Source organism: Pongo pygmaeus, chromosome 13, assembly GCF_028885625.2.
Source record: "Pongo pygmaeus isolate AG05252 chromosome 13, NHGRI_mPonPyg2-v2.0_pri, whole genome shotgun sequence".
In the NCBI taxonomy this organism is placed as follows: Eukaryota; Metazoa; Chordata; class Mammalia; order Primates; family Hominidae; genus Pongo; species Pongo pygmaeus.
The window spans coordinates 88833477-88860204 of record NC_072386.2 but is presented as its reverse complement, the minus strand read 5'-3'; the positions used below and the strand labels follow the sequence as shown (position 1 = coordinate 88860204).

At 46.6% G+C, this 26728-nt stretch overlaps 1 protein-coding gene across 2 annotated transcripts in view; it reads left to right on the top strand.

Moving 5' to 3' along the window:
* GABBR2 (gamma-aminobutyric acid type B receptor subunit 2) overlaps positions 1–26728 on the top strand; it is a 415862-nt gene that overhangs the window by 196095 nt on the left and 193039 nt on the right. For both annotated transcript variants that reach the window (XM_054502144.2, XM_054502145.1), the window contains one exon: positions 16460–16561. In XM_054502144.2, coding sequence (XP_054358119.1) covers positions 16460–16561 — 102 coding nt within the window. The remainder of the gene's footprint in view (positions 1–16459; positions 16562–26728) is intronic.

Sequence of the window (26728 nt, the reverse complement as noted above, 5' to 3'; positions counted from 1 at the left end):
TATACGTTTGAGGGCTCCACATATGACAGGCACTCAGTAAATGAGTCCCCACTGTTGCTCCGGCCTTTCCCATCTATCATGGATGTGCAGCCTTCTCTAATTTTTCTCTTCCCTTCTGGAGCATTCTGGCAGTTCTGCCTAAGGACCCTTGCTCTTCTCTGATAACTGGAGTACAGAGAAAGCACAGATGCTCCTCAAGCCTCCCCCTTGAAACGCTGGGCACCAGGTGTTAAGTGACACCCACCTCAGGCAGATGCATAGGGTGTCCTGTGGTCTCATTCATTCCCTCATTCAGCCAGTGCTGACTGAGCCAGGCCATTACGCCAAAACCTGACAGGGGTTCAGACAGAGCCTTCAGGCCCTTCAGTTGCTCACAGCCTAGGAGGAGATGGACAGATTAACAAGCCGTAGCAATAACAGTAATCTTGGTGCCTCCAGATTTTGGTCCCCTTTGGAAAATTCCATTCAGACTCTGCAGAGTAAATACCTGTTCCCTGGAGTCTGAGTACTGCTCGTAAGAAGATACATTATAAAATCTGCTTAGTTTAGCACAGTTTCAGAACCTGCTCCCAGGCTGTCAGCCTGCTCAGCACTTTGGTGCAGTGTCCACCCCAAGACACAGTCGGCTCACCTAGCCCACCAGCTCCCTCCCAGGGCACACACTCAGCACCTCTACAGGATGGGGCTGGCTCCATGGGCTTCCTGGGAGGGGAAGGGCAGACTGTCTTTCCTGACCTTGAGGGAGCTGTCCAGAGTTTAGATCCTCTCCATACATGAGCAGCCCAGCATCCTCCCCCAGACACCTGGGCTGGCTGTGGGGCTGAGGGGACCTCATGCTCTGTGCTGCTGCAGTGGATTCTCTGGGCTGTTGATCACTGAAGATCTTCCCAGTTACTCCAGAGCAGGGCCGAGAAAGCAGGGCCTGGGAGGAAGAAGCAGGGGATGCCAGTGTTCAGAAGGGGTGAGTGCATCTCATTGGAGAATCCAGAAGGACTTCATGGAGGAAGGGCTGTTTACCATAGAGTTTGAAGGGTAAGCAGGACTTAGACATAGGAGGGCTGAGGTCCGGAACTTAAGGGGATTCGTGCATGCATGGTCAGTGGTGAAATGAATTACAAAGTATATCTTATAATCTTAGGTGAAAAAATATGGATATAAAAATTATACTTTGATGATTTCTACCTGAAAAACTTATATCTACAGTATTAACGTCCTGGCAAGAAACAGATGGCATCTTCAGAGCTGAAGTCCAATTTAGGGGAAGTACTTTAGGCAGAGGCAATGGAACCAACCAGGGCTACTGCAGCTCCAGGGGCTAGCAATGGTTGGAGTCACGAGCATCAAGTGCTCTGGAGGACAAGGGGAGGAGCAGTGCTACTGGAGTTGGGAGGAGCAGCCGCTTCACACGGGCTCTAACCAAGCCAGTGAGGAGCCAAGGCAAGAAATACCCTGAACTCTTTCTCGCCTTCATTCTGACTCCTCCTGGGGCCTCCCATTGGCTCTCTTTCACTGAGCTCCCATAGGCTCCCTAACTCCCACTGGGCTCCCATTGGCCATCTGACTCCTGCTAGGCTCTCACTGGTCCTCTGACTCCTGCTAGGCTCTCACTGGTCCTCTGACTCCTGCTAGGCTCTCACTGGTCCTCTGACTCCCGCTGGACTCTCACTGGTCTGCTGACTGCCACTGGGCTGCCATTGGCCCTCTGACTTCCACTGGGTTCTCATTGGTCTTCTGACTCCTGCTGGGCTCCCGTTGGCCAAGCCTAGCTGGAAGTCAGAGGACCAGGCCATTCACGTGCTGCCCTATCTGAAAGTTCTAATTCCATAAAAAAAGCAGGGCAGGGCAGGCTGGCGCATGTGGATGAAAGCAAATGGGAATAACCAACATGATGAGCTATTATACTAGTTGGATTAGTGTACTGGGCACAGGGATAGTTTTATCACTTTACTCCTTTCCTCACTTTTAATGAAGTTTAGACATTATTTTGAAAAGCTTAAAGTCTTTGAGTCACTATGAGGGTTCTACAGCAAGCAGCTGCGTTTCAGGCTCTCAGCAGGCCATATTGTCATCTGATAACTTGGTGGCAATGTAGTGGTTTGGTCCAAGCTGACACATATGTGGGTGGAGGGTTGGAGGGTGAGCCTGTTCAAGGTCAGTTTCACCAGGAAAGGGACTCTCTTGGGGCTCAGCACACAGGAGATTTGGTAGCAGTGCCCACAGGAAGGGATGGGAAAGGTGGGACTGAGTGGAGAAAGAAGCTGACACACAATGAAGTTGCAACAGGAACCTCAGCCAAGCTTGCCCATGGGGAGCTGTGGAGCTAGGATGGCCCTTCAGAGAAGTCCCAAATAGAGACCAGAAGGCTGGGCCAGTCACTGGGTGCAGGCGGTCCTGGGGAAGGTGTGTGACCTTGGATGAGGCTGCCTCCTTTATTCAAGGGCAAATCCGGAATGAGTGCCTCTGTCCATTGGAAGATTCTGGCAGTGCACCGTAATATCTCCATCAGAGGGCCCTTAGGAACAAAGGAGTTTAAGCTAAAGGGCCACTCAGACTGGAGCGCACTAAAAGGGTGTCTCTCAAATCTGGCTCTGCAACCGAGATCTCACAGCACTTTGTACAAACACAGATTGCTGGCGTCCCTCCTGTACCAGTGTCCGAATCGCGCTGTTGGGGCCCAGGAATCTGTATTTCTACAAAGCTCCTGGGAAGATGCAGATGCATAAGCAGGCTTGGAAGCTGCTGCCCTAAACTCTGAGCCCAAGGGTGGTTGATGTCGGGGAGATTTCCAGGTCTGTTTAGCGCTACCAGGCAACTGCTCTGTGCCAAGCCTTGTGCTGGGTCCTGGAACCCAGGAGCTAGGAGCCAGGATCACCAAAGATGGTGCCACCCTGGGGGTCAGGAACGGGGCTGGGTACTGCCTGGGAGCAGCGCCTGTCTTGGATTTGGAAAGGGTCCTGAAAGGGCTGCAGCTAGTAGCTCTCTTGGGGGCTTACTGTTCTGCTGCTGCCGTTAAATAAATGGCTTTGGGCAAGAAACTGAGTTTGAGTCCCAGCTCCGTGCCTAGAAAGTTGTGTGATTTGGGGCAAGTCTCTACCCCTCTTGGGACCTCAGTTTCCCCAGCTGTCCAATGAGGGCTGGTGAGTTGGTATGTGGCAGCCTGGTTCTGATGGTCTGAGCTCAGCCTCTCTCAGACATGAGGAGTGGGCCTGAGAGTGTCAGCACTCACTCTGCCTGCTGGACAGAGGGCTCCCTTTGCAGACCTTAGGGCCAGGAGGTGAAGGTGGAGTGCATCCTCAGTGTTCTTGTCTCCTTCTTTTGTTACCATTCTCTGATTGTGATGCCCTTGCTTCCTGGATATGTCCAGTTCTGCCATGCTTCTCTTTCCCATGTGTCCTGATCGCTTGCTTTTTGCCAGGCTTTATATCCAGCATGGATACACAGAGAGGCCCCAACACGGTCTCAACTCCCCAGGGCCTCCCAGTCTAGAGAGGGATGCTCAAGCAGGAAAGCCACTCACTGGGTCCTCTCCCTGCAGGAACCACCCAGGGGCCAGGCCAGTGCCTCCACCCAAGCTCTTCCTCTCTTCTTCCTCTGCTCTCCCCTCCTGGATGTTTGGAAGTCAGAGAGACATGAGTTTCAGTCTTGGCCCTCTGACTTACTACTTGTAAGGCTTTGGGCAAGTGACTTAATCTTTCAAGACCCTCATTTGTGAAATGGAAACAAGAATGGGATCTGCTTTGTAAGATTGTTGAGGATGAAATTCACTCCAGAGTCAATGCTGGTGTGTCGCCTGTGGTCCCTTTCCTCCCTGAGGGCTTGGAGTGAGGGATGGGGGTGGGAGAGGGGGAGTGGAGGGAAGAGAAGGAGGAGAGGTGGGCTCTGGGAGCAGTTTGCACCTATGCCTTTTGCTGTCTGTGCCAAGGGGAGTCCCAGCCCTTCAGTTCCTCACCTCATTCCACACCCCAAATCTGAAGCCCTAGAAGAAGGGAGCCAGTGGAAGCCAAGAAGGGGGGTTTGCAAATGCTAGGGGCTTAGGATGTCAGAGCAGAACATGAGTTGAGGACAAATCACCCACTTTGGAATGCAGAACTGGAAAGAAAGCTGCTCATAAAAAGTGCAGTGATTTCCCAGGGTCTCAGAAAGGAGTCCTTTAAACTCCACCATGAAGTGCAAAAGTGGACAGTTTGATCCCACTGCTCATCCAGCTTATGGAGCGGCCTGAAGCTGTCCTATTTCTGCAGGGGTGAGAACAGGTACCACCTAGGCAGCTCCCCATGGGCAAGTTTGGCTGAGGCCTCTCTTGCAACTTCTCAGGTTTGAGAATTTGAGACCTTCCTTGGAGATGCAGCAGTCTTGTCTGCCCCTCCATCTGATGCCTGAATCCCTTCTACAGCCTGTGCAACCCACCTCTGCTTGCACACCTGTCATGGCGGGGAGCTCACTCCCACCTAGGGAAGGGCCCATCCTTCTTTGGCTCACTCTCTTGTTAGAAAGTTCTGTCTCTGAGGGAGCTGAAATCTACTTCCTGGTGGCCTCTTCCACTGGTACTGGCCCTTTCCCTGAGGCCCAGGTGCCACGCCAGTTGCCTGGGTTTGGTGGCAGTTCTTCAGGGATGCACGAAGTGATATCTCACAGGCCTAGACTTCCCCATGTGGCCGTCTGCCATCCCCTCCACCATTCCTCTAGAGACAAGAGCAGGGATGGGGCTCAGAGAGCCAGGGAATGGTTTTGAAGTCAGCTTGCTTTGGTGCTCTCAGGTGTGATTTCTTAATATCCGTCTTCTAGTTTGGTGTCAGAGGCTCACTTTGCATATTGCTGATTTCCTATAGAAGTTTCTATTCATCACCTTAACTATATAGCCTCCCTGTTTTATTAATACCCAATGTTTTTGTAAACAGTTTGGTCCCTCGAGTCTGGAACAATTAAAGCAATGGGCAGTTTGTCACAAGGAAAGCAATAAGGTCTGATGACTAATTTCATTCCCCAACAGCTCAGCGTAGCCTGACTTCACTGACTGCTCCTAGAGTGGGTGAGGTCCTTGGAAAATGAGGACCAAAGGGAAGACTGATGGTTGGGGATGCCCAACAGGAAATTTTTGTGCATTATCCAAGAAAGGTGCTTGGACCTGGTCCTACTTCCTCAGGCAGCTCCTGTGCTAGGCATCTGGAGGGGCAAGAGGTGTCCCAGATGGAAGGTGTGTGAGATCTCAGGACATTCTGTTTAGCCGAGAAGAGGGATCTTGAGCCCAGGATTGTGGAGTTCAGAGGAGAAGTCACTGCTAGCCTGAGAACAAGGGAAGGCTTCAAACAGCATGTTGGCATTTCAAGATGTATGGGATCTCAAGGTGAAAGCTTATTGTATCAGTTTCCTGTTCTGCTGCAACAAATCATCATAAATTTAGTGGCTTTAAACAGCACACATTATTATCTTATAGTTCTGAAGATCAGAAGTTCAAAATCATTGGGTCAATATCAAGGTGTTCTTGATTTTGGCTGGTTCCTTCTGGAGGCTTTGGGGGAGAATGTTTCCTTGCCTTTCCCACCTTCTAGAGGCTGCCTGTGAGCCTTGGTTCCTGGCCTCTTCCTCCACATTCAAAGCCAGCAGCAGAGCATCTTCGAACAAATTTCTTCCCTGACTCTGACTTTTCTACCTCCCTCCTTCCCTTATAAAGACCCTTGGGATCATGCTGGGCCACCAGGATAATCCCAGATCGTTGCTCCATCTCGACATCCTTAACTTCATCCCATCTGCAAAGTCCCCTTTGCCATATAAGGTAACATATTTTAGGGATTTGGACATGAACACCGTTGGGGGAAGGGCACAACTCTATCCATCACTGATGATTCTTTGGAATTTCTAAAACTGAGAAATCAGTTTTCCATCAGCCTGGCTGATGGAAAGAGGGATTTGATTTGATTTGAAAGCCAGAGCGGCCCCAGTTGCCTTCTTGAAATTGGGCCAAGGGTGTGTTTCTCCCCTACAGTATGTGGTTCTGGGAGACAGGCCTCCGAGGAGCAGTGGTGGGCTGGGGAGAGGAGCAGCCTGCAGCCTCTCTGCCCTCCCTCTGGAGGACTTTCATAAGGCGGTGATAGTGCTGAGAGCTGGCATCATGGGTTGGGTGTGGGGGCCTGTAGCTCTGCCAGGTGGGATCTCTGCTCCCAATTGCCATGTAGGCCAGCTGGACTCCCAGCAGGTAGGAGCTGCCATGAGGGCTTGATGTGAGTAGCTGGGCAGGTCTCAGGTCACAGGTGCCTGACACTCTCTGCCATGGTGAGGGAGGCAGGGAACTGTCCCCAGGGAACTCCAGCTGCCCTCAGGCCCCATATGTCCCCACAGGGGTGCCCCCAGAGCACCACAGCTCTCCCCAGATTTCTTCCTTCATTGGGGCCCTGATAGAGTTCCAGCTAGCGCTGCCCCTGGGACTCACCCCTGCGTCTGTAGACTGGGTCTTCAGCCTCAGCATACAGCCCAGCCCTTGCGAAGTTGCCTCATCCCTGTGAGACCAGCTCAAGGTGGGTCTAATGGGCTCAGAATATTAACATCCTCCATCTAAGAGTGGGTGGCCATGGTGCAGCCTCAGCATGCACTCGTCCATGCTCTCATTCACCACAATTCTGAGCACCTACTATATGCCAGGCACTACACAGGATCCTGAGATCAAAACAAACCGAGTGCTTCCCTCCTGGAGCTGACACATCCATGGGGAAGAAAATGTTACAGCCCCATACTCATGGTCACCGCTTTGCAAGTCAACTCAAAGTCAGTGATGCAGACTCCTGAGCCCTCCACTGAAGCTCCATGAGGCCAGTGTCCCTGTCCCAGGCACCCGCATTTCCACGATGCACAGCTTATGGTCCTCCACTTGTTTCCCTGCTTTTGGTAATTCTGGAGATGTAAGAAATACCATATATCTTTGGGACAGACAAATGGTGCCATCAAGTAGAGGGAAACTGGGGTTCCATTCCAGAGGCCTTGACATGTGATGTGAGCATCTAGATTGGATAGGAAGCCCAAACTCCTCCATGGGAACCTGCCCCGGGTGTATTAGTTTCCTGTGGCTGCCGAAACAAATCACCACAAACTAGGTGGCTTAAAACAACAGAAATGTATTGTCTCATAGTTCTGGAGGCCAGAGGTCCTAAATGAAGGTGTCAGCAGGCTTGCCCTGGAGTCTCTAGGAGAGAATCCTTGCCTGCATCTCCCAGCTTCTGGTGGCTCCAGGTGCTCCTTGCCGGCAGCTGCATCACTCAACCCTCTGCCTCTGTCTTCACGTGGACTTCCCCCTCGTGTCTCTGTGCCCCAAGTCTCCCTTTGCCTTTCTCTTATAAGAATCCTTAACATTGGATTTATCCAGGAGGCTCTCATCCCAGGATCCTTCAGTTAATTATGTCTGCAAAGACCCTTTTTCCAAATAAGTCACATTCACAAGTTGTCAGGGTTAGAACTTAGACCTATCTTATTTGGAGGTCACATTTCAACCCACTGGCTCTGCACTGTGAACATGCATGGGTCACACATGCACACACACACATACACACACACCTGGATACAGCTGGATATATACCCACAGGCATTCCCCAAGTACAGCTATTCCCCTTGTGCAGCAGATCTAATACATATTCAGTTACATACTTGCCCTTTACATTTTTTTCACTTACATTCAAATCTGGTTACAGATGATTAACAGCGAACTTATTTGTAGAAATCTAAAAAGTAGGTGGCTCCATTTTTCAAAAGGAATGCTCTCTTAATGAATGCACATCAGGTTTGGACAGGCAGAAATACACCACATGGATAAGTTTTTAAGCATATGCCCCAGATCTTTGAAAGACCTCACTATCTATCAAAGCCACCTTCTCCGTCATTAGAAAGCTGTGGGGTTTTTTGGCATTGGGCCAAAATCTAATTTCCTGAACCATCTTACCTGTTGGCCTGTTGGTGCTCCAGCACCACGGGGATGTGCAGAACCAGGTGCCTCCCCCGCCCACCCCCAAATGACAGCTCTCCTGTGTTTGAAGTCGGCTTTGGTCTACGCCTCTCCAGGCTAATTTTTTAATTAGCTTAAATTAATGGCAGTTCCTGGGGAGCTCCAGCCCCAGTAAAAGTGGCCTGAATTATTCAAAGATTTGAGTGTTTCAAATGCCTGTTTATCCTAATTAGCATCTTAGCTACAACGGTGCCCTCTGCCTCTAAGGAGCCACATTTTAACATGTTCCATATTTTAATGGATTTTCCTTGAATGAACTGTTTAATCAAGTGAAGACACATTTCATGAATGAATAGAAATAAATCTATAATTATACACTTTAGTCAGGTAAGAGGAGTGACATTTCGGCACAATTCATGGCTATATATAGCGCGTGCATTTGAATGACAAAGTAGGTTACCTCAGCTTCCATAGGAGAGCTGAGAATTCGCTTTGCTCTCAAGTTCATTTCGTAACCTAATTAGAATTTTCAAAGAGTTGTAAAGTGCATGTGGCGCAGCCCTGGTTCTCCCCATCTTTACCTGGATCTGTGCCTTTCTGGATGGTTCCTCTGCTGGTGCAGTAGCCTCATTAGGGAAGTTGTCTGGCCATAGAAGGCAAGTGCCTTGAGATCTCTGGAGCTCTCTGCAGCCTCCAGCCACTGGGTGTGAATTTCACTTGCCCATGGGAGCCTTCTCTGTGTGGGACATGTGGTCTGAATGCAGTAGCAAGTTGCTATAATAATATTCTGCTTCTCTCTTCTCCCTTTCTTGCTTTCTCTCTCACGTCCTCCTGCCTCCTTTCCTGCCCTCCATTTTCTCCTGTGTCATAGTCAGGGTCTGCTCGGGGTGCTAAGGGCCGGGAGTAGAAGGGCCTGGGGATTAAATATGAGATGTACCTACTAAAGGGGGCAGGAGAGAGCAGGGGAGCAATCCTGGTGCCCTGGGTCTGGAGGAGATGGGGACAGGGGGCTCGGGGGTTTTCAGGCAAGCTGGCAACCCAGCTGTAAGCTTGATGATTCTGTTGCTCTTACCCCAATCAGTAGCCACTTTAGCTACACATTGGAAACTCCTGGAAAGCTCTAAAAATACAGATGCCTGGGTCCTATCCCAGAGGTTCTGATTGGTTTAGGAGGCAGCTAGGGCATCAGCAGTTTCTAAAGCTCCCCAGGTGATTCCAACTAAAGTCCCAAAGTCTTTAGGTGACAGCAGCCCCAGCCAGCATCCTGACCACAACCTCCTGAAAGACCCTGAGCCAGAAACCCCCAGTTAAGTTGCTCCCCATTCCTCACCATGGAGACTGTGGGGGACAGTGGACGCGTATTGGTTTAAGCTGCTACGTTTTGGGATAATTTGTTGCACAGCAGTTAGAGGACTAATACAGATTATTAGTTGTCCTGAATGTACCCCCAAGCCGATCACTTCTTGCCACCTCCCGTATCATATCATCTAGCCTCCAGAATCCCTCGCCTGGACCATTGCTGGAGCCCCTCCCTGCCCTTCCTCTTCCCCTCATGTCCCTGCCCCTCAGTGGTCCCACAGAAGCCTGAGCAACTGTCTCAAATCATAGTTGTAATAATGTCACTCCATCACTTAAAACCTCATCATGGGTTACCACTGTGCTTAGGGCCGAGACTTGATCCTTCACGTGAACTGGAAGGCCTGTCCGGGCTGCCCTCACCCACCTCTTTCTCAGTTCATTCCGACAGCCTCCCCCAAGCCCTGCTTTAGGCTCTGTATTAAGCCCGCTGGGACATGCTTTTAGTTTCTCCACCAGCTCCCTCCCGTCACAGGACGTGCACATACCTGGAATCCTTCCCCCTGCCCCACCTCCTGGCCTGGGGCTGACTCCTCTGCTACAGCCTCTCCCGGGAGCCTGCCCCTGAACTTGAGCGTCCTTGTCTCAGTGAACATTTACACATTCCCTGGGACAGTCAGCTGATGAATGCCTCTTGCCCTCACTAGACAGAGATCCAGGACAGTGAACGGGTTTGGTCATCATTAGAGGCCCGGTCCTACCTCAGACGGTTTCTGAAACAGAACAGATGTCAATATCAGAAATGAATGAGTGGGTGAATAAGTGAGTGAATGAAGGAGTGGGACTGGTAGGGACAAACGGAGCCCATTCTGGAAAATCCAAAGTGGTGAGTGGCTGCTCGGAAAGGTACTCAAGTCTAGAAGCCAGGCAGTGACTGGGCATGAGATAGAATTTCAGTCCCAGGAATGAAGCAAGAGCTCAGATTGAGAGCCTGAGGTCAGAGAAGGTCCCTTTCCAGGCTGACTGAGGGCTGCACCCCAGGGCTCCTGACCTCAGGCCCCTCACCTTGCATCCATGGAGGGCAGGAGTGTCCAGTGCCAAGCGGGGGGATTCATAGGAGCCAGGAGTTCACTGGCCCTACCTGTGGGTAGCAGGGAGTTGCAGGGGATAGGAGACTGGCAGGGCATGCAGATACAGTCTTGGGGCCCTAAAGCAGAGACAGTGTGGGTGGAGAGAACAGGCTGGCCCACACACTGAGGCGGCGGGTCATGCAATGATTTGATAAACCCAAGGCTGGGTGATTCTAGAGAGAGGGCAGTGCCCGGCGTCCTCTGGCAGCTGTTCTGTGTTTAATGGAGAGGTGCAGGCTTCAGAGCAGAGAGGAGGCCTTGCAATGGAGCGGCACTGTGGCCTTCTCAGAAGTGGGGACCAGCCCCCCTGATGGGACAGTGCAGACCCACATTAGGCTTAAACGGGTCACATGGACTCAATTAAATGCTGAGTGAGAAGATTCTTCTGAGTCATCCGTTTACCTGCATTCCCTTCCCAATTCCATTTGCTTTCCACCTTTTTCTCTGATCTCCTTTTCCTCCTCCAGCCCCTCCCCTTCTCCCCCTATGTCTTGCAGGCCTGGATAAAGACTGCACTCCCATGCCTAGTGTGTGGACGGAGGTTGTGTGCTCAGTCAGTTGCAGGAATGAAGCCATTGTGATGGCTTTATTGGAGTGACAAGTCCCTGTCACTCTCTTCACCACAGCCCGGTGAACCAGCTGGGAGGGAGGTTGTGGGCAGACGCACTCATCTCTGCTGTTCAGACGGCTGATCTGACCTGGCGGCATTTTCTCCCTGCTCAGCATGAGTGGGGCTATCCCCACTGCTGGCTTTCCCTCAAAGCCACGGATTTCTCCTGGCTCTTAGCTTTATGAAAAATGTGGGACTTCCTAGAACTTGAAGTCTGAGTTGAAATATTAACATTCTTCCATTTGGCTGTTTGGTTCCCAAAGCTGCATGGGAGCTTGAGGAGTCATTGGTCTCATCCTTTGTGACCTTTACGCTCTCCATCAGCCCGTACCTATGGTCTCCCTAAAGGGTTCTTGGTCCCCGTCCTAGTCACACCTCTCTCCTCTGAGTGTGAACCACTTTGTCGCTACCCCGATAAAGGCAAGCAGAACTGAGCCCAGTGCTCTAGGTGTGGTCTGAGATGGACGACAGAGAGGGATTGTCCCTTCCTTCATTCTAGATGTGATACGTTTTAAAAATAGTTCCTGGCCAGGTGCAGTGGCTCGCGCCTATAATCGCAGCACTTTGGGAGGCCAAAGCGGGTGGATCACTTGAGGTCAGGAGTTTGAAACCAGCCTGGCCAACATGGCGAAACCCCGTCTCTACTAAAAATACAAAAATTAGCTGGGTGTGGTGGCGGGCACCTGTAATCTCAGCTATTTGGGAGGCTGGGGCAGGAGAATTGCTTGAACCTGAGAGGTGGAGATTGCAGTGAGCCCAGATCATGCTGCTGCATTCCAGCCTGGGCGAAAGAATGAGACTTTGTGTCAAAAAAATATACATTAATTAATTAATTTTAAAAAAAGGAGCAGGGGGCGGGGAAGGGAGGGGGGCAGCGGTTCCTAGTTCCTTTTGTTAAAATTCTCTTTGTTAATTGCCTTGCTCAGTTAATACATTCTGGTCTCCTAGCCAAGGGAAAAATATCCAAGCCATTAAAATTTTTTTCTCACAATTATCAATCATTTACTTAAAACTTACCCTGCTTTGTTTAGAATGTGGTTCTCTAAACATGTGTCAGAATTACCTGGAGAGCCTGTTAAAACACAGGGTGCTGGACCCCACCCCGGAGTGTCTGATTCAGTAGTTCTGGGTAGGGCTGGACAGTTTGCATTTTTAGCAAGTTCTCAGATGGTGCTGGTGTTACTGGTGCAGGGGCCACTGTTTGAGAACCATTGCTTCAGGGACATGCTTTCTGGCACGAACTCACATGGATGGGCCACACCAGTTCTTGTAGCGGGGGTGGGGAGGAGGTGTCAAGTCCACAACTATTGCCTCCAAGCCTCTTATCGCAGATTATTTATTCCAGGGGCTCTGACCCGTCCGTTCTCTCCATGCCAAATGTCTTCGGCTCCTTATGGATTTGTTCCTTGGCCAGGTCCTGGATCCGCTGTGCCAGAAGCAGAGAGAGTTTTTCCCCTTTGGGTAGCCCCAGAGGCCCTGGCCTTTAGGGAGCCCAGTCCTTCCTCAGCTCCTTTCCAGCAGCCCTGGGTGCCTGCTCACAGCGCTCCTCACTCCCTGTCAGTCTGTGTCTCCTGCCCTCCTGGGGCTCCCTTCCAGGTGAGGGGCAGCCTTCTAACCTCCCCTGCTCATCGTTACCCATCTCTCCCCATCCCTCCCAGGATGCCCAGAGCTTTCAGCAAATCAGACTCCTGGTGGCTGCCTCACTTGTCCCAATATGCAGATTAGGCCCCCAGGGGCACCCCCTGCCATACTCTGTGTGTGTGTGTGTATGTGAGTGTGTTGTGTGTGTGAGTGTATTTTATTGGGAATTGAGAGTTATTCCTTTCCCAGAAGAACATACTTCTATTTTTATAAAGGAGATTAATAGAAAAAAGGAAATCATTTTGCAGAAATGTAGTTAATGGCAAGACATTGGCTCTGGTAGTTTTTGTTTTTTTCTTTGTTGTTGTTGTTTTTTGAGACAGAGTCTTGCTCTGTTGCCCAGGCTGGAGTGCATTGGTGCGATCTTGGCTCACTGCTACCTCTGCCTCCCGGGTTCAAGTGATTCTCCTGCCTCAGCCTCCTAAGTATCTGGGATTACAGGCACGTGCCACTACTGCCTGGATAATTTTTATATTTTTAGTAGAGATGGAGTTTCACCATGTTAGCCAGGCTGGTTTTGAACTGACCTCAGGTGATTCACCCGCCTTGGCCTCCCAAAGTGCTGGGATTACAGGCGTGAGCCACCGCACCTGGTCTGGCTCTGTTTTAAACAAGAGACAACTGCAGTTCCAGAAGGAAACCTAGGTATTTATAAATTTTCTTAGTAAATCTTCCATCAGTGCACTAAAGGATCTTTCTACCCGCTTAAGGAGCATGTAAATTGTTTTCCCTTGTGAGGAAGATCTATTACATTATTTCTTTTCCATGCTTTTGTTACTTTAAAATGCCATTTATAATATTACTGATTGCCTCCATTTGCTTTCCCCAGAAAGTCCATTAGGATAAATACTTGAGGTGAGCACAGACTCCTTGGTGCTGAGATTATGGGCAGTGAGTGGCTGACCTCACTGACCATCTGTTCTGGCCTGTTCTGGTTCATCGGGCCTCCAAAACTGTCCACATCTGGCAGAATCCAGAAGAGCCAGCCAGGACTGGGAATCACACTTCAGTTTCCTCATCTATGAAATAAGGGGAGGGATGAGATGACCTCTAGGGTGTGTTTTGTCTATTCGTTTTGAGTTCTGACCACCTATAAAATATTTTATTCTGCTGTGTTTATATATAGCTTTCATGCACACATTAATACACACATGTGGATACCCAAGCTACTGCTGCCTTGATGCCTTGCCATTTGCCTGGGAATGATCACTCCAACTTCTAAGTGGTGTGTAGAACTTTAGAGTTTACAAAGCCATTCCACGTCTTCAGTGTTTTTGCTGAGCCTTGAGTCAACCCCATGAGCTACTTGCTGTATTGCCCCCATCTTATAGGTGTAAAAACTGAGACTTGAGAGTCTGGGTGGTTTCTTGGAATGTGGATGCCATGCAAGTGGAGAGCCAAGGCTTGACTGTGCTTTTCCAGGAGCTCACGCATTGAGCTCCTCCCAGGAGGGCCACATGTGCATGTTTTCCCTGTTTAATAATGACTGTTGTTGCACAACACCTTCATGCTGCTCAAAACTCATCGTGGGACCCACCTGTATCCAAAAGGATTTGAGACAGCAGAAATAAACTCTAATGGAAAAGTTAACTTTTCCCCCTGTTGACTGGTTACCAATCTTCCATCAAATTGAGGTAAAAACGAAGGATGGCCAAGGATCACCCTGACTGTGACAGCGTCTTTCTTTTCTACAAAACATTGATCACAAGGCATTTCAAGCATTCAGAATAAAATAAACACCCATGGACTTGCTAGCCAGAATGATTACATGTTCACATTTGCTCCATTTGCTTCATATTTCTCTCAAAGAAATAAAAGATGGCAGCTCCCATCACAGTCTCTTTTGTCTCCCTTCCTTGGTGGTGGCCATCCTGTGACATTTAGGGCTAGATTATTCAAAATGCTCTGATGTATACATTATAACGATCCACCAAGTGTTGAAATAAGAAGTTCTTTTTTATTGTGGTACAATATACATAACAGAAAATTTATCATTTTAACCATTTATAAGGGTACAGTTCAGTAGCAGTAAGTATATTCCCATGTTTGTGCAGCTATCATTACTGCATCTGCAGAACTTTTGTTTTCATTCCACACTGAAACTCTGCCCATTAAAAAATCACTCCCCATCCCCTTCTCCCCTCAGCTGCTGGTAACCACCACTCTACTCTCTGTCTCTATAAATGTGACTAACCTGAGTATCTCATATGAATAGAGTCATACAATATTTGTCCTTTTGTGTCTGCCTTATTTCACATAGCATGATGTCTTCAAGGCTCATCCATATTGTAGCATGTGTCAGAATTTTATTCCTTTTGAAGGCTGAATAATATTTCACTGTCTGTATACACCACAATTCAGTTATCCATTCATCGAGCAGTGAACGTTTGGGCTGCTTCTACCTTTTAGCTGCGGTGAGCAAATGCTCTTATGAACATGGGTGTAAAATGTCTGTCAAGTCCCTGCTTTCAATTCTTTTGGGTATGTGCCCAGAAGTGGAATTGCTGGATCATGTGGTAATTCTACATTTATTTTTTTGAGGGGCTGCCATACTGTTTTCCACAGCAGCGGCAGCATTTTACATTTCCACCACCAATACACAAGGGTTCCAGTTTCTCTATATCTTCACCAACACTTGTGGTTTTGCTTTTTGGTAATAGCCATGCTAATGGGTGTGAACAAGAAGTGCTTTAAGCATCTTCTAAAGAGGAAGAAACTGAGGCCCAGAGAAGGGGAGAATCACACGAGAGGTTGAAGTCACAAGCAAGTCAGTGATAGAGCAGGACCTGGAAGCCGGATCCCCTAACCCCAACCTAGTTCTTGCTACTAAAACACAAAGTCCAGTGTCCATCACTATATGTCAGAGGGTGCACAGCAATGGCCACAGGCCAGATACAGACTTTAAGTTTATTTGGTTTGATCCTTACTTTCTTTTTTTTTTTAATTCAAAATAGTATCAACATTTAAAAATTAGGGGATTTTATATTTTAAAAGTCTGAATTTCTAATTTCTCCCCCCAAAAATCAGAAGGTCTGGTAACCCTTGACCCACGTTCTAACTCAGCAACCAACTGTTGCTGTCTTTTGTTTTGTTTTGTTCTGTCGAAACAAGGTCTTGTTCTGTCACCCAGGCTGGAGTACAGTGGTGTGATCATGGGTCACTGCAGTCTTGAACTCCTGGGCTCAAGCGAGCCCCCTGTCTTGGCCTCCCAAAGTGCTGGGATTACAGGTGTGAGCCCACGCCCAGCCCTATCATTCTGTAATATCCTTCCACACAAGCTAGTTCACACACTGCCTGGTCCTGGTAACACTGGAGTTTGCAGCCCTTTGCTTTTCACATCCATAGATATTCCTCATTCTGTGTGTGAGTAGACACATAGTTACGTTTAACATCATAGGCAGGTTCCATACTTCTTTCCTCTTTCCTCTACTCTGTATTGTCTTTGAATATCTTAGCTATTTCCTCACCATAAAAGTGAAATAATGTTGCAAATAAATAATGCAAAATATTAACAAAGACATAACTGAATAGCCTGATTTGGAGACAGTGTGATGTGGTAGAGAAACACCAGCAAAGGTGCTAATCTTGACTCTTGCAGGAACTCCCTGGGCAATCTTAGAAAGTCTCTTCCCTGTCTGGCCTCCTTGTATCCATGTGTCAGTTGCAGGGTGGGACTGGGGGATCCTCCAGTTTTCATGGGGTGCTCTAGTTAATAATGTAAAAGAAAACCACTCACTTTGCATTGTCGGTAGAGAAAATCGCTTTGCCCATTTGACTTCCCCAGGGTGACCCCTCTGAACTGGCCCTTCCTGTGGTCCCCAGCACACCCACCCTCTGCTTTCTCTTTGCTGACAGGTGCGGAATGACCTGACTGGAGTTCTGTATGGCGAGGACATTGAGATTTCAGACACCGAGAGCTTCTCCAATGATCCCTGTACCAGTGTCAAAAAGCTGAAGGTAGGTGTGGCTAGCCACAGGGTGAATGGCAGACTCATCTTAATGCCCTGGGTGCCCAAATTACCTAACTATGAAAGAGCCTCAAGTTTGGTCTGGGTCTCAAGTTCATTTCCACCTTGGCATCCCAGACAGGAGAAGCTCCCAGGAATTGGCTTCCCTTGGCTTTCCCTTCCTTGCTGTCCAACACTGGCCAGAGGTGCTGGCTGCAGGTGCACAGTCACTGAGCACTTTCCTGATGGTTTTATATCTCTCAACGCAGCCTCAGGGGCAAGCAGGGCACACATGATTGTCATGTCTGTTTTGAAGAGTCACAGAGAGAGGAACTGTCTTGCAGAAAGCCCACAGCAAAGAAGTCTTCTTGTTGCAACTGAAAGCCCAGGCCCCTGACCACTATCCGGTGATACTCACTTTAGGAACAGAAAGGGTCAACTAGAAGTTTCCCCAGTTGTAAGTCAGTCTCTAATTTTCACTTGTCCATTCATTCTGCAAACTCTCTCAAACAGCTTTTATGCACCAGACCCTCTCTTGGGCTTATAGACATCATCGGCCTCGACCTTGTCCTTAGGTTGCTCCCAGTGCAGTGAAGAAGACAGAGACCTCTCAGGGGAAACAGGAACAAAGGGGCCTGGGAACAAAGGGAGGAAGTGACTCATCTCACCTGGGGAGAGTGCTCAGACAAGACTCCAAAAAGAGACAACATTTAGTGGTGGAGGAAGAGAGGGATCCCCTCCTACAGGAGCCTGGCATGGTAGGAGGGAAGATCAGATGGTAGAGTAGGCATGCTCATCATGGCTTAGGATCAGCAGGAATTCCACAGAGGCAGAAGTACCTGGAGTGAGGTAGAAGGGAGGCTGAAACAGAAGTCAGTTCCCAGGAGCCTTGAATGCCAAGCTTAGAAGTTTGATATTTTATCCGGGGGTCTTCCTGGAGGTTTGTAAGCAGATGCCAGTGTCATCAGAGCTATCAAATTCCTCTTTCCCTCTCCTCCATTCCTTCAGGCCCTCACTTAAAGTCATTAGCATGGAGACCCCAGATGCCAGCTGCAGATATGTCCCTTCTGTCTTGTGTGGGTCCCAGGTTACACCAGTCAGAGCAGGTAGCAGCTTAGAGCAGTTGCCTTCTAAATCCTCTAGTTCACAGATAGGGAGCCCAAAGCCCAGAGAAGGAGAGCAAGGGAAGCAACATATCAGTTGTCTACCACCTCCTCCAGAGCAGATACAGAGCCTGCGGGTCACATTTCAGCCTTGGGAGCCTCTGCAGATGAGGACACAGTAGTCAGGGAAAGGCCTGCTTGACAGCCCAGGTGGCTGGAGCCAGGTCTCCCCCCTGCAGTGTCACAGGCTGTGTGGGGCCTGGAGGATTCAGGGATGGGGTGGCTGCTCTGCAGGAAGCATCTGGGGTAGGGTTGGGAGACGAGGGGAGGGCCTGCAGCTGCGCTGACATTCTCCTGCCACACGCAGAGGCATCTCCCCATGGTGGGCACTTGAAATAGCTCCCTGAGCTCCAGAGGCCCAGCATCTATGGACTTTAATGTTTAAAGAACCTCTGTGTGCAGAGCAGAGGTACTAGTTGAAAGTCAGCAAGAAACTGGAGATGGAACTGGGCTCTCTGCCCATCAACCAACCAACTCCAACAGAAGTAGCACCGACATTAACCATAATGAAAATAACAGCCGAAATAGCCACCTTTCCAGCACATTGACCACAAGCCAGGCCCTGTGCAGAGCCCTTCACCTTTATTTGCTCAATTCATCCTCCCCAAAGCCCTCAGGTGGAGGGAATTTTTGTGTCCCTGTTTCACAGATGTGGACTCGAGACTCAAAGAGGTTAGCAACTACCCCAAGACACCCAGCTGAAAAATGGTGGGTTGGGATTCAAACCCAGGTCTGGGCAATGTCATGGCCCAGCTTTCTCCACTGCTCTGCATGTACTTCTGAGAAAGGATTCCAGTATCACATAAGCCAGGAGAGCAGCACTAATGACAGAGTCCTCATCTGTTGGCAAAGGCTCCCCTCACCCAGACACCTGCACAGCTCCTTCTTGTACCTCTTGCAGTCTTTGTCCAGTCATCCCCTTCTCCCAGAGGCTTTCCCTGAACACTTTATTTAAAAATTGAAATCCCTGTTCCTCCAACTCCCACTTGTCCCTTTCTGCTAATTTTCTCCTCCATTTCACTGATTGATATCTATTTTCATTTCCTGGGACTGCTGCAACAAAGTACCACAAACTAGGTGGTTTATAACAACAGAATGTGCTCTCTCGAAGGCTTAGGACTCTTCCTTGCCTTTCTCTTGGCTGCTGGTGTCACTGGTAATCCTTGGCAGTTTGTGGCTCACCACTGCATCACACCAATCTCTGCCACACATGGCATGTCCTCTCTTCTCTTTATATTGTCTTTTTAGGACACTGGTCATGTTAGATAAGAGCCTCCCCTATTCTAGTATGACCTTGACCTAACTAGTTACATCTGCAATGACCCTGCTCTCAAATCAGGTCACATTCTGAGGTACTAGGGGTTATGACTTCAATGTATTTTTTGGGGAGACACAATTCAACCTCTAACAATATCTGGCCTTCTATTCATTTTACCTGGTATTTTATCATCTGTCTCCTCCCATTAGAATGTAAGCTCCAGGAAGCAGAAATTTCTGTCTGTCTTGGTCACTCTTCTGTTTCCCGTCACCTAAAACCCAACCTACTTTGCTCAACAATTTGTTGAGTGTGTGTGAAAGAAATACCAAGTCTGGACAAAGCGCAATAGAGGCTACAAGGACATAATACTCAGGAACAATGGGAAGGTAGTTACTTTTGGAAAACTCAGAGGAAAAGCAAGTTTCTGATTTATTGTGGGATAAGATGGAGAAGGAGGTACAGAGGACAGGCAAGAAAACCAGATATCAAATAGTAGAACTGGAGTCTGCATTGGAGGTAGTAGAGAGCAGAATTAAAGCCAAGAAAAATAAAAATCAATAAGGTGGAGGGCAAACTTGAGATGCTTTCCCAGAATTCAGAAGAAATCGCCAAATAGATCAATCCAGTGAGATAAAGGATAACAGTTGTGGATACTGCAGAAGGGAGTTTTCCTAAGGGAAAACCAGGACAAAAGAAACAGAACCAAAATCCAAAACAGTAGAAGCAGTAGCAATGAGCACGCCTAACACCCAGATTTTGGTTCCTAACACCATTCTCCAGTAAAAGGAACCAGGCCTCCTTAGACAAATGGCTGGTTCTATGGGGCAGGAAATAGACAAGATGATTCTGGAGTATTTTGTAATACCAGAAGGTAAGGAATAACACACATACTGGTGGGGCTGTATCATGGAAGTACAGTTGCCAGTTGAATGAGCTCCCAATGGCCAAAGCTGGAACAATTTGAACACAAAAAATTAAAGTAGTATTAGAATATAACCCAAAGTATTAAATAAATCTCCACAGGTTTACTATTATGTAAATGATTGACTAATAAATGGGAGAACATAGGCAAATCTACTACACAGAAGAATTCAAAATAACTTACATAGATACTTCACACTCCAAAGAGGTAGGTCATAACTACACACTTCTTAAGTTACTTCCTTCCAAAGGGTACAGTAGGAAAAGAGGGGGGATAAAAAAGAATAACTTGACAGTTGAGAAACCTGACAAACGTTCCCTTAGCCAGGCAATCGAGGTCAACATCAGCAGTGATAAGTCACATTGAAAGCTCCCTTGACGTGATGTGATGGAAATAACTTTACCTCTGTGGTCTTCTTCCCCAAATCCCATAACCCCAGTCTAACCATGAGAAAAACATCAGACAAATTACAGTTGAAGGCCATCCCACAAAATACCTGACCAATACTCCCCCAAACTGTCTAGTTCATCAAAAATAAAGAAAGCCTGAGCCAAAAGGAGCTGAAGGAGGCATGACAATTAAATATAATGTGATATATTCTAGATGGGATCCAGGAATAGAAAAAGGATGTTTGAGAAAAAGACTAAGGAAATCTGATTAAAGAATGGGTGTTAGCTAATAATAACATCAATATTTATTCATTGTGACAAATGCACAAAATACTAGTATAAAGCAATAATAGGGAAAACTGGATGAGGGGTTGTATGAGAACTCTATATATAGTCTCCACAATTTTTCTGTTTTCAAATAATAATTTTTTTTTTTTTTAACTAGGAAACAAACTTAAGTGGGCTCAAGACAGACCTAGTACTATAGATTGGGCCATACAAAATTTCCATTATTCTACAGTTTTTGAACTACAACAATTTCATATGGAAATGTACAGACTACATGAGCAAACTAGCCAGCTTCTGCATTCTAGCAGAACTGGTGAAAAGAGAGTCATACTTACACAGGTTTTGCCAAAATTTTGACATACTTAGTGGAGAAAATCTTACAAATATCTAGGCCAGGAAAAAAACAAACTTCCCATAGAGATGCAAAAACCAGGCCACTCTCCGACTCCTCTGAAGCATTAAATCCCAGAGACAGTGGAACAACTGGGAGACATTCTGCACTGTATGGGGCTCACAGGATGTTCCAGCCAGGTCCCCTTCTTGAAGCTAATCCTGAAGTCTGATGTCAACCAGCCAAGAGCAATGGCATAATTTACACATGAGGTCATCATAGAAACGGCTAAGCAGGGATCTTTGGAACCCATGGAAGGAAAGCGAAGTCTAAATAATTGTTATAAAAGTATATGCAGATGCAAAAATTACATATAATTTTACACATAATGCAAAAATAGATATGGCAATAGGCATAATTGAGATATAAAAATCCCAATTACCTTCACAGGCCTAAGAAGAGATGAATTTTTTTAAAAAGGGTGCTTAACTCCTGGTGTTAACTAGGAGAGGGACTCAAAAGAGACCATTTTGCTCATGAGTTTCATAATTAGGTAGATGTAAGCTAAAGAATGCTCTGAATGACTCAGTGGTAAATATACCATAATGCAAACAGAACCTGAAGCTGCAGAAACACAAAAATAAAACAAAGGAAATCTCATCCATGTTTCAAAACAGAAAGCAAACATGTAAACCAGAAAGCACAAAACAGATCAGTGCAGACCACATATAATGATTCTGACCAGAAGTTCAAATAGGCCAAACTCATTATCAAAAGGAAAAGACTTTCAGATTGTGTTTCAAAAAATGAACGCTAGCTATTTACATCAGATAAACAAAATGACACTGAAAGGTTGAAGGTAAAATGTTGAGCAAAGGTCTACCAAGCAAATCAATCTACAGCAAGAATCCCAGTATTCATATCAGACCAAAGCGTGTTCAAGGTACAGGTGTCAAACAGGATTAAGGAGAGTCCTTTTCTATAGATAAGGCTTCAATCCACCTTGAGAATAACACGCTCATGGACTATTATTGCTTTAAATTACATCTCACTGAAATAAAGAAAGAAAAGCCTGTTAAAAATAGAGACGGAAATTGACAGAAACACAATAGCATTGGGACGCATAACATCTCTCTCTCTCATTCTTGGACAGTTCACCCAGGCAAAAAAAAAGGCAAGAGCACAGAGGAACGGAATAATGAAATTAATAAGGCTGATTTAGCAGATGTGTATCAAAATTTGTATCAAGAAAGTCAGGAAATAAAACCATTTCTGTGTGATGAAGTCACGAGGCCCTTTAAGCTCATTCCAAGCCTGTTCTGAACAGGGGGTGGCTAAGGTTTAGCTGTTTCCAGGTGGGACTGGGAAGCCGCTCTGCATAGAGACCACGTCCTGGGCACTCATAGGGAGAGTTCCAGGTGTCAGATTTCCCTTTCTGGACATTTCAGTTGCTTCATGAACCTTCCCCAAAGTGGCCTTCTGCCCTGTATTCATATTTCCATTTTTTGGAGGAATTGGTGGTACATTATTTCAACCATGGGGCATCCACAGACCCTTATGTCTGGAATTGACATGGGAGGGGCAGTTGCCTCAGTTCAATCCGGGTGCTCTGGAGACCAAATATTTTTGTGGAAAGAGCAGGAACTTTTAAAGAAAATCTTTTATTGTAAAATCAAACAACAATTTGAAAGCCACAGAAATCAAATGAATGTCTAAATGAATCATAAGGCAAACAGCACACAGGTCAGAGAACTTTGTCAGATACCCCAAAAGTCCCTTCTATTCACAGCCCCCTGCCCCCACCATCAGGAACCCTATGCCCTACTTTTACAGAAATCACCAGCATTCTTTTTTCCTTTTTTTTGTCAGAACTAAGAAAGTATAGGGAATGCTGTTCTAGTTGTGACCCTTTTTTTATTGTAGTAAAATATATGCGACATAAAATTTACCATTTTAACCATTTTTAAGTGTTCGATTCAGTGGCATTAAGTACATTCACAGTGTTGTACAACCATCCCATTATCCACTTCCAGAACTTTTTTGTCATCCCAGACAGAAACTCAGAACAGGGGCTTTGTGTATGTGTGTGTTGCTTTGTCACCCAGGCTGGAGTGCGGTGGCGCGATCTCGGTTCACTGCAACCTCCACTTCCCGGGTTCAAGTGATTCTCCTGCCTCAGCCTCCTGAGTAGCTGGGATTACAGGCGCCCTCCACCAGGCCTGGCTAATTTTTGTATTTTTAGTAGAGATGGTGTTTTACCATGTTGGCCAGGCTGGTCTCAAACTCCTGACCTTAGGTGATCTGTCCGCCTTGACCTCCCAAAGTGCTGGATTACAGGTGTGAGCCACCTGTGCCAAGCATAACAGGGGCTTTTGAATCAAGTGGACCCGGGGTTGGACTCCGTCCCCGCCTTGGTGTCTTCCTCTGTAGAGAGGGCACTGGGCCATCCCAATTGTGTGATGGTCGCCGTATGCAGACTGTTGGGCTCTCTCGGGGGCTGAAAAATCAGTAGTTGATATTATGTTCGAAACTTGAGAGATGCTGGAATAGAGAAAAGACTAAATAATAAAATACTAAATAATAAAATCAGGGAATTTCAGGGAAAGAAGCCATGGAACTCTCTATCTTTTAATGAATATCTTAAAATAATAACAAAGGACTTTCTAAAATCCACACTTTGACACAGTAAGCAAAGCTGAGAGATTGTGAGCAATTCATTTAGAGTCTCTGGGCCCACAGAGCTTCCCTATTGCAGGTGAATTTACCAGAGGAGACAGGAGCCTTGCTTGCCTGCATCAGCGCTGTGCCAGCAGCCACCTCTTTCCAGAGGGCTCTTCTCTCTCTCCATCTTATCACAGCCTCTTCTTCTGACCTCATCCAACGCTTCTGCTTTAACATCAAAGGAGGACACTTTTAAGCACTCCCTTTGTGCCCACAGATTCATGAATTCACTTCATCCCCACAATAACTCTACAATAGCAGTCAGCAAATTACAGCTCATGGGCCAAATCCGGCCTACTCTCTGTGTTTGTAAATAAAGTTTTATAGGAACACATTCGTTTACCACAACGTCTTTGGCTGCTTTTGTGCTACAGCGGCAGAACTGAGTAATTGCAACAGAGACTCTACGGCCTATAAGACCAAAAATATTTACTATCCGGACCTTTATAGAAAGTGTTTGCCACCACCTGCTCTGAAGATAGGTACTATTATTATCCCCATTTTATAGGTAGAGAAACTGAAGCTCAGGAAAGTTTAATAACTTGCCTGAGGCCAGTTATTATTAAGTGACTGAGCTGAGATTCTAGCTCAGCAGTCTAGCTACAGACTGGCTCTTAACCTCCACGGCATGCCTCCCAGCTTCGTGTCCACCCACACTCCTCAGTCAGCAGAAAGATTCCTGCATAGCCTCTCAACATTCCAAGGTTACTCATACCCAACATTTTTAAATGACCTGTCTCCCCCCATTTCTTCTTGGTAACAAAACAGGAGTGAACGGGCTTTGCAACTTACTTGCCTTAAGTGGAGGAGTGGTTAAAAAAAAAAAGTGCTAGGGAATGACAGAAAGACACAGATAAGCAGAAGCTCTCATCTTTATTTTTTATATTGATGCAATATTTGGGCCCCAGTGCAACATCATGAAGACCCTCTAAATTGAGCCAGGCTTTCTACTCTTAAAAAAGGAAAAGAAAATATGTCTCTGCCATTTAGAGCCATGTTTGGCTTTCTTTTTTGAGTGACTCACAAAAATAGCCCAATTCTCCAACAATATTAGTGGGGATCCTTATGCCTCATATTAAGGGGACAGCTTTGACCAGAAAAGCTACTCGACTAGTCAGCAACAACTGAGTGTCAGCAGAGAGAGGAGGGAGACAGGATAAGCCTAAGGTAATGCCTTTCCAGAGAGGGAGGTGTCTTCATTTCCCATTGCTGCTGTGACAAATCTGAACAGCTTCAAGCAACACAAATTTATCTTACTGTCTGGAAGCCAGATGTCCTACATGGATCTTGACAGGCCAACATCAAGGTGTCAGTGCGGCCAAGTTCCTTCTGGAGGCTCTAGTTCTAGTATCTAGAGGCCACCTGCATCCCTCAGCTGGCAGTCCCCTTCCTCTGTCTTCAAAGTAAGCCATAGTCAGTGGAGCCTTTCCCACACTGTATCACTGTCTCTGCCTCGGCCATGTTTAAGGACCTTGTGAATACGTGAATACATTTAAGGACCCTGTGAATACATTATCACCTGGCTCATCCAAGAAAATCTCCTTATTTTAAGATCAGCCGATAAACAACCTTAATTTCATCTGCAATGTGAATTTTCCCTTTACCACGTGACATAACATACTCACAGGTTCTGGGGATTAGGATGTGGCCTTTTCTGGGGGGCTGGGGGAGTGGGGACAGGGTCTCACTCTGTCACCCAGGCTGGAGTGTAGTGGTGTAATCACAGCTCACTGCAGCCTCAACTTCCTGGGCTCAAGCAATCCTCCCACCTCAGCCTCTCAAGTAACTGGGACTACAGGCATGCACCACCATACTCAGCTTATATATATATATAATATATTATATATTATTATAATTATATATAATATATATATATAATTATATATATATTATATATTATATTTTATATAATATAATATATATTATATTTTATATTATATCATATATATTTTATATATAATATACAATATATAATATATCTTTTATGTATAATTATATATATTATATATAATATATATTTTATATATATTATATATAATATATATTTTATATATATTTTATATATATTATATATAATATATATTTTATATATATTATATATAATATATATTTTATATATATATTATATATTATATATTTTATATATATATTATATATAATATATATTATATATATAATATATATAATATATATTTTATATATATATTATATATATATTATATATATATATGTATATATTTGTAGAGACAGGGTTTCTCCACGTTTCCCAGACTGGTCTTGAACTCCTGAGCTCAAGTGATTCTCCTGCCTTGGCCTCCTAATGTGCCGGGATTACAGGCATGAGCCACTGTGCCCAGCCAGGATGTGGCTATTATTCTGCCTGTCATAAGACAACTACAAAGGTAGGTTTTGAGAGGACTGCCCTCCCCTTGCTCCATGGGAAAGTCCCAGTGGGAACTGTGCTCTCCCTCTTGACTCTGGCCAAAAAAAAGTCCTTAGGCAATTGACCCCCTTTTTCCCAACCAGATAGGAGAGACCTGATGAGAACTGCCACCCCCACAGGCCAGGAGTCCATCCTGACTGCCTGAAACTGAAGTTCATACAGACACCCCAAGGGGATACAAAGCTGCAGAATAAACATGATGCATCCTTCTCACAGGCCAGGTTTGCTCAGAGACATGGAGACGAAAAGGTATTATTTTTAACTTACGACATAGATATATTATTAGAGTGTTAAATATACATGAATTTTCAAGATACAAGAATAAACTTTAAAGAAATGCCATGCTTTCCACTGGGCTGCTGTGGGCTATTCCCTCTTCGCTCCCTTCCTTGAGAGTGAAGCGTATGCTTCCTGCTTCTCTGCCTTTACGGACATTTCCAGTGGGGGGTGGGGTCTAAGTAAGACAAATTTTAGCTAAATAAAAGGGACTACTCATTCTGGGTGTGGTATCAGTTTGTCAGAGCCAGGAGGGACTTTGGAGAACATTGTAGGCTAAACTTCTAGGGCCCACTCCAGGTCTACAGCCAGACAGTTGGGGCACAGGACTGGCCTGGGCTTCCAAAGCCTTAGGCAGTGCCTGCTGGCCCAGGTCATGGCCAGCC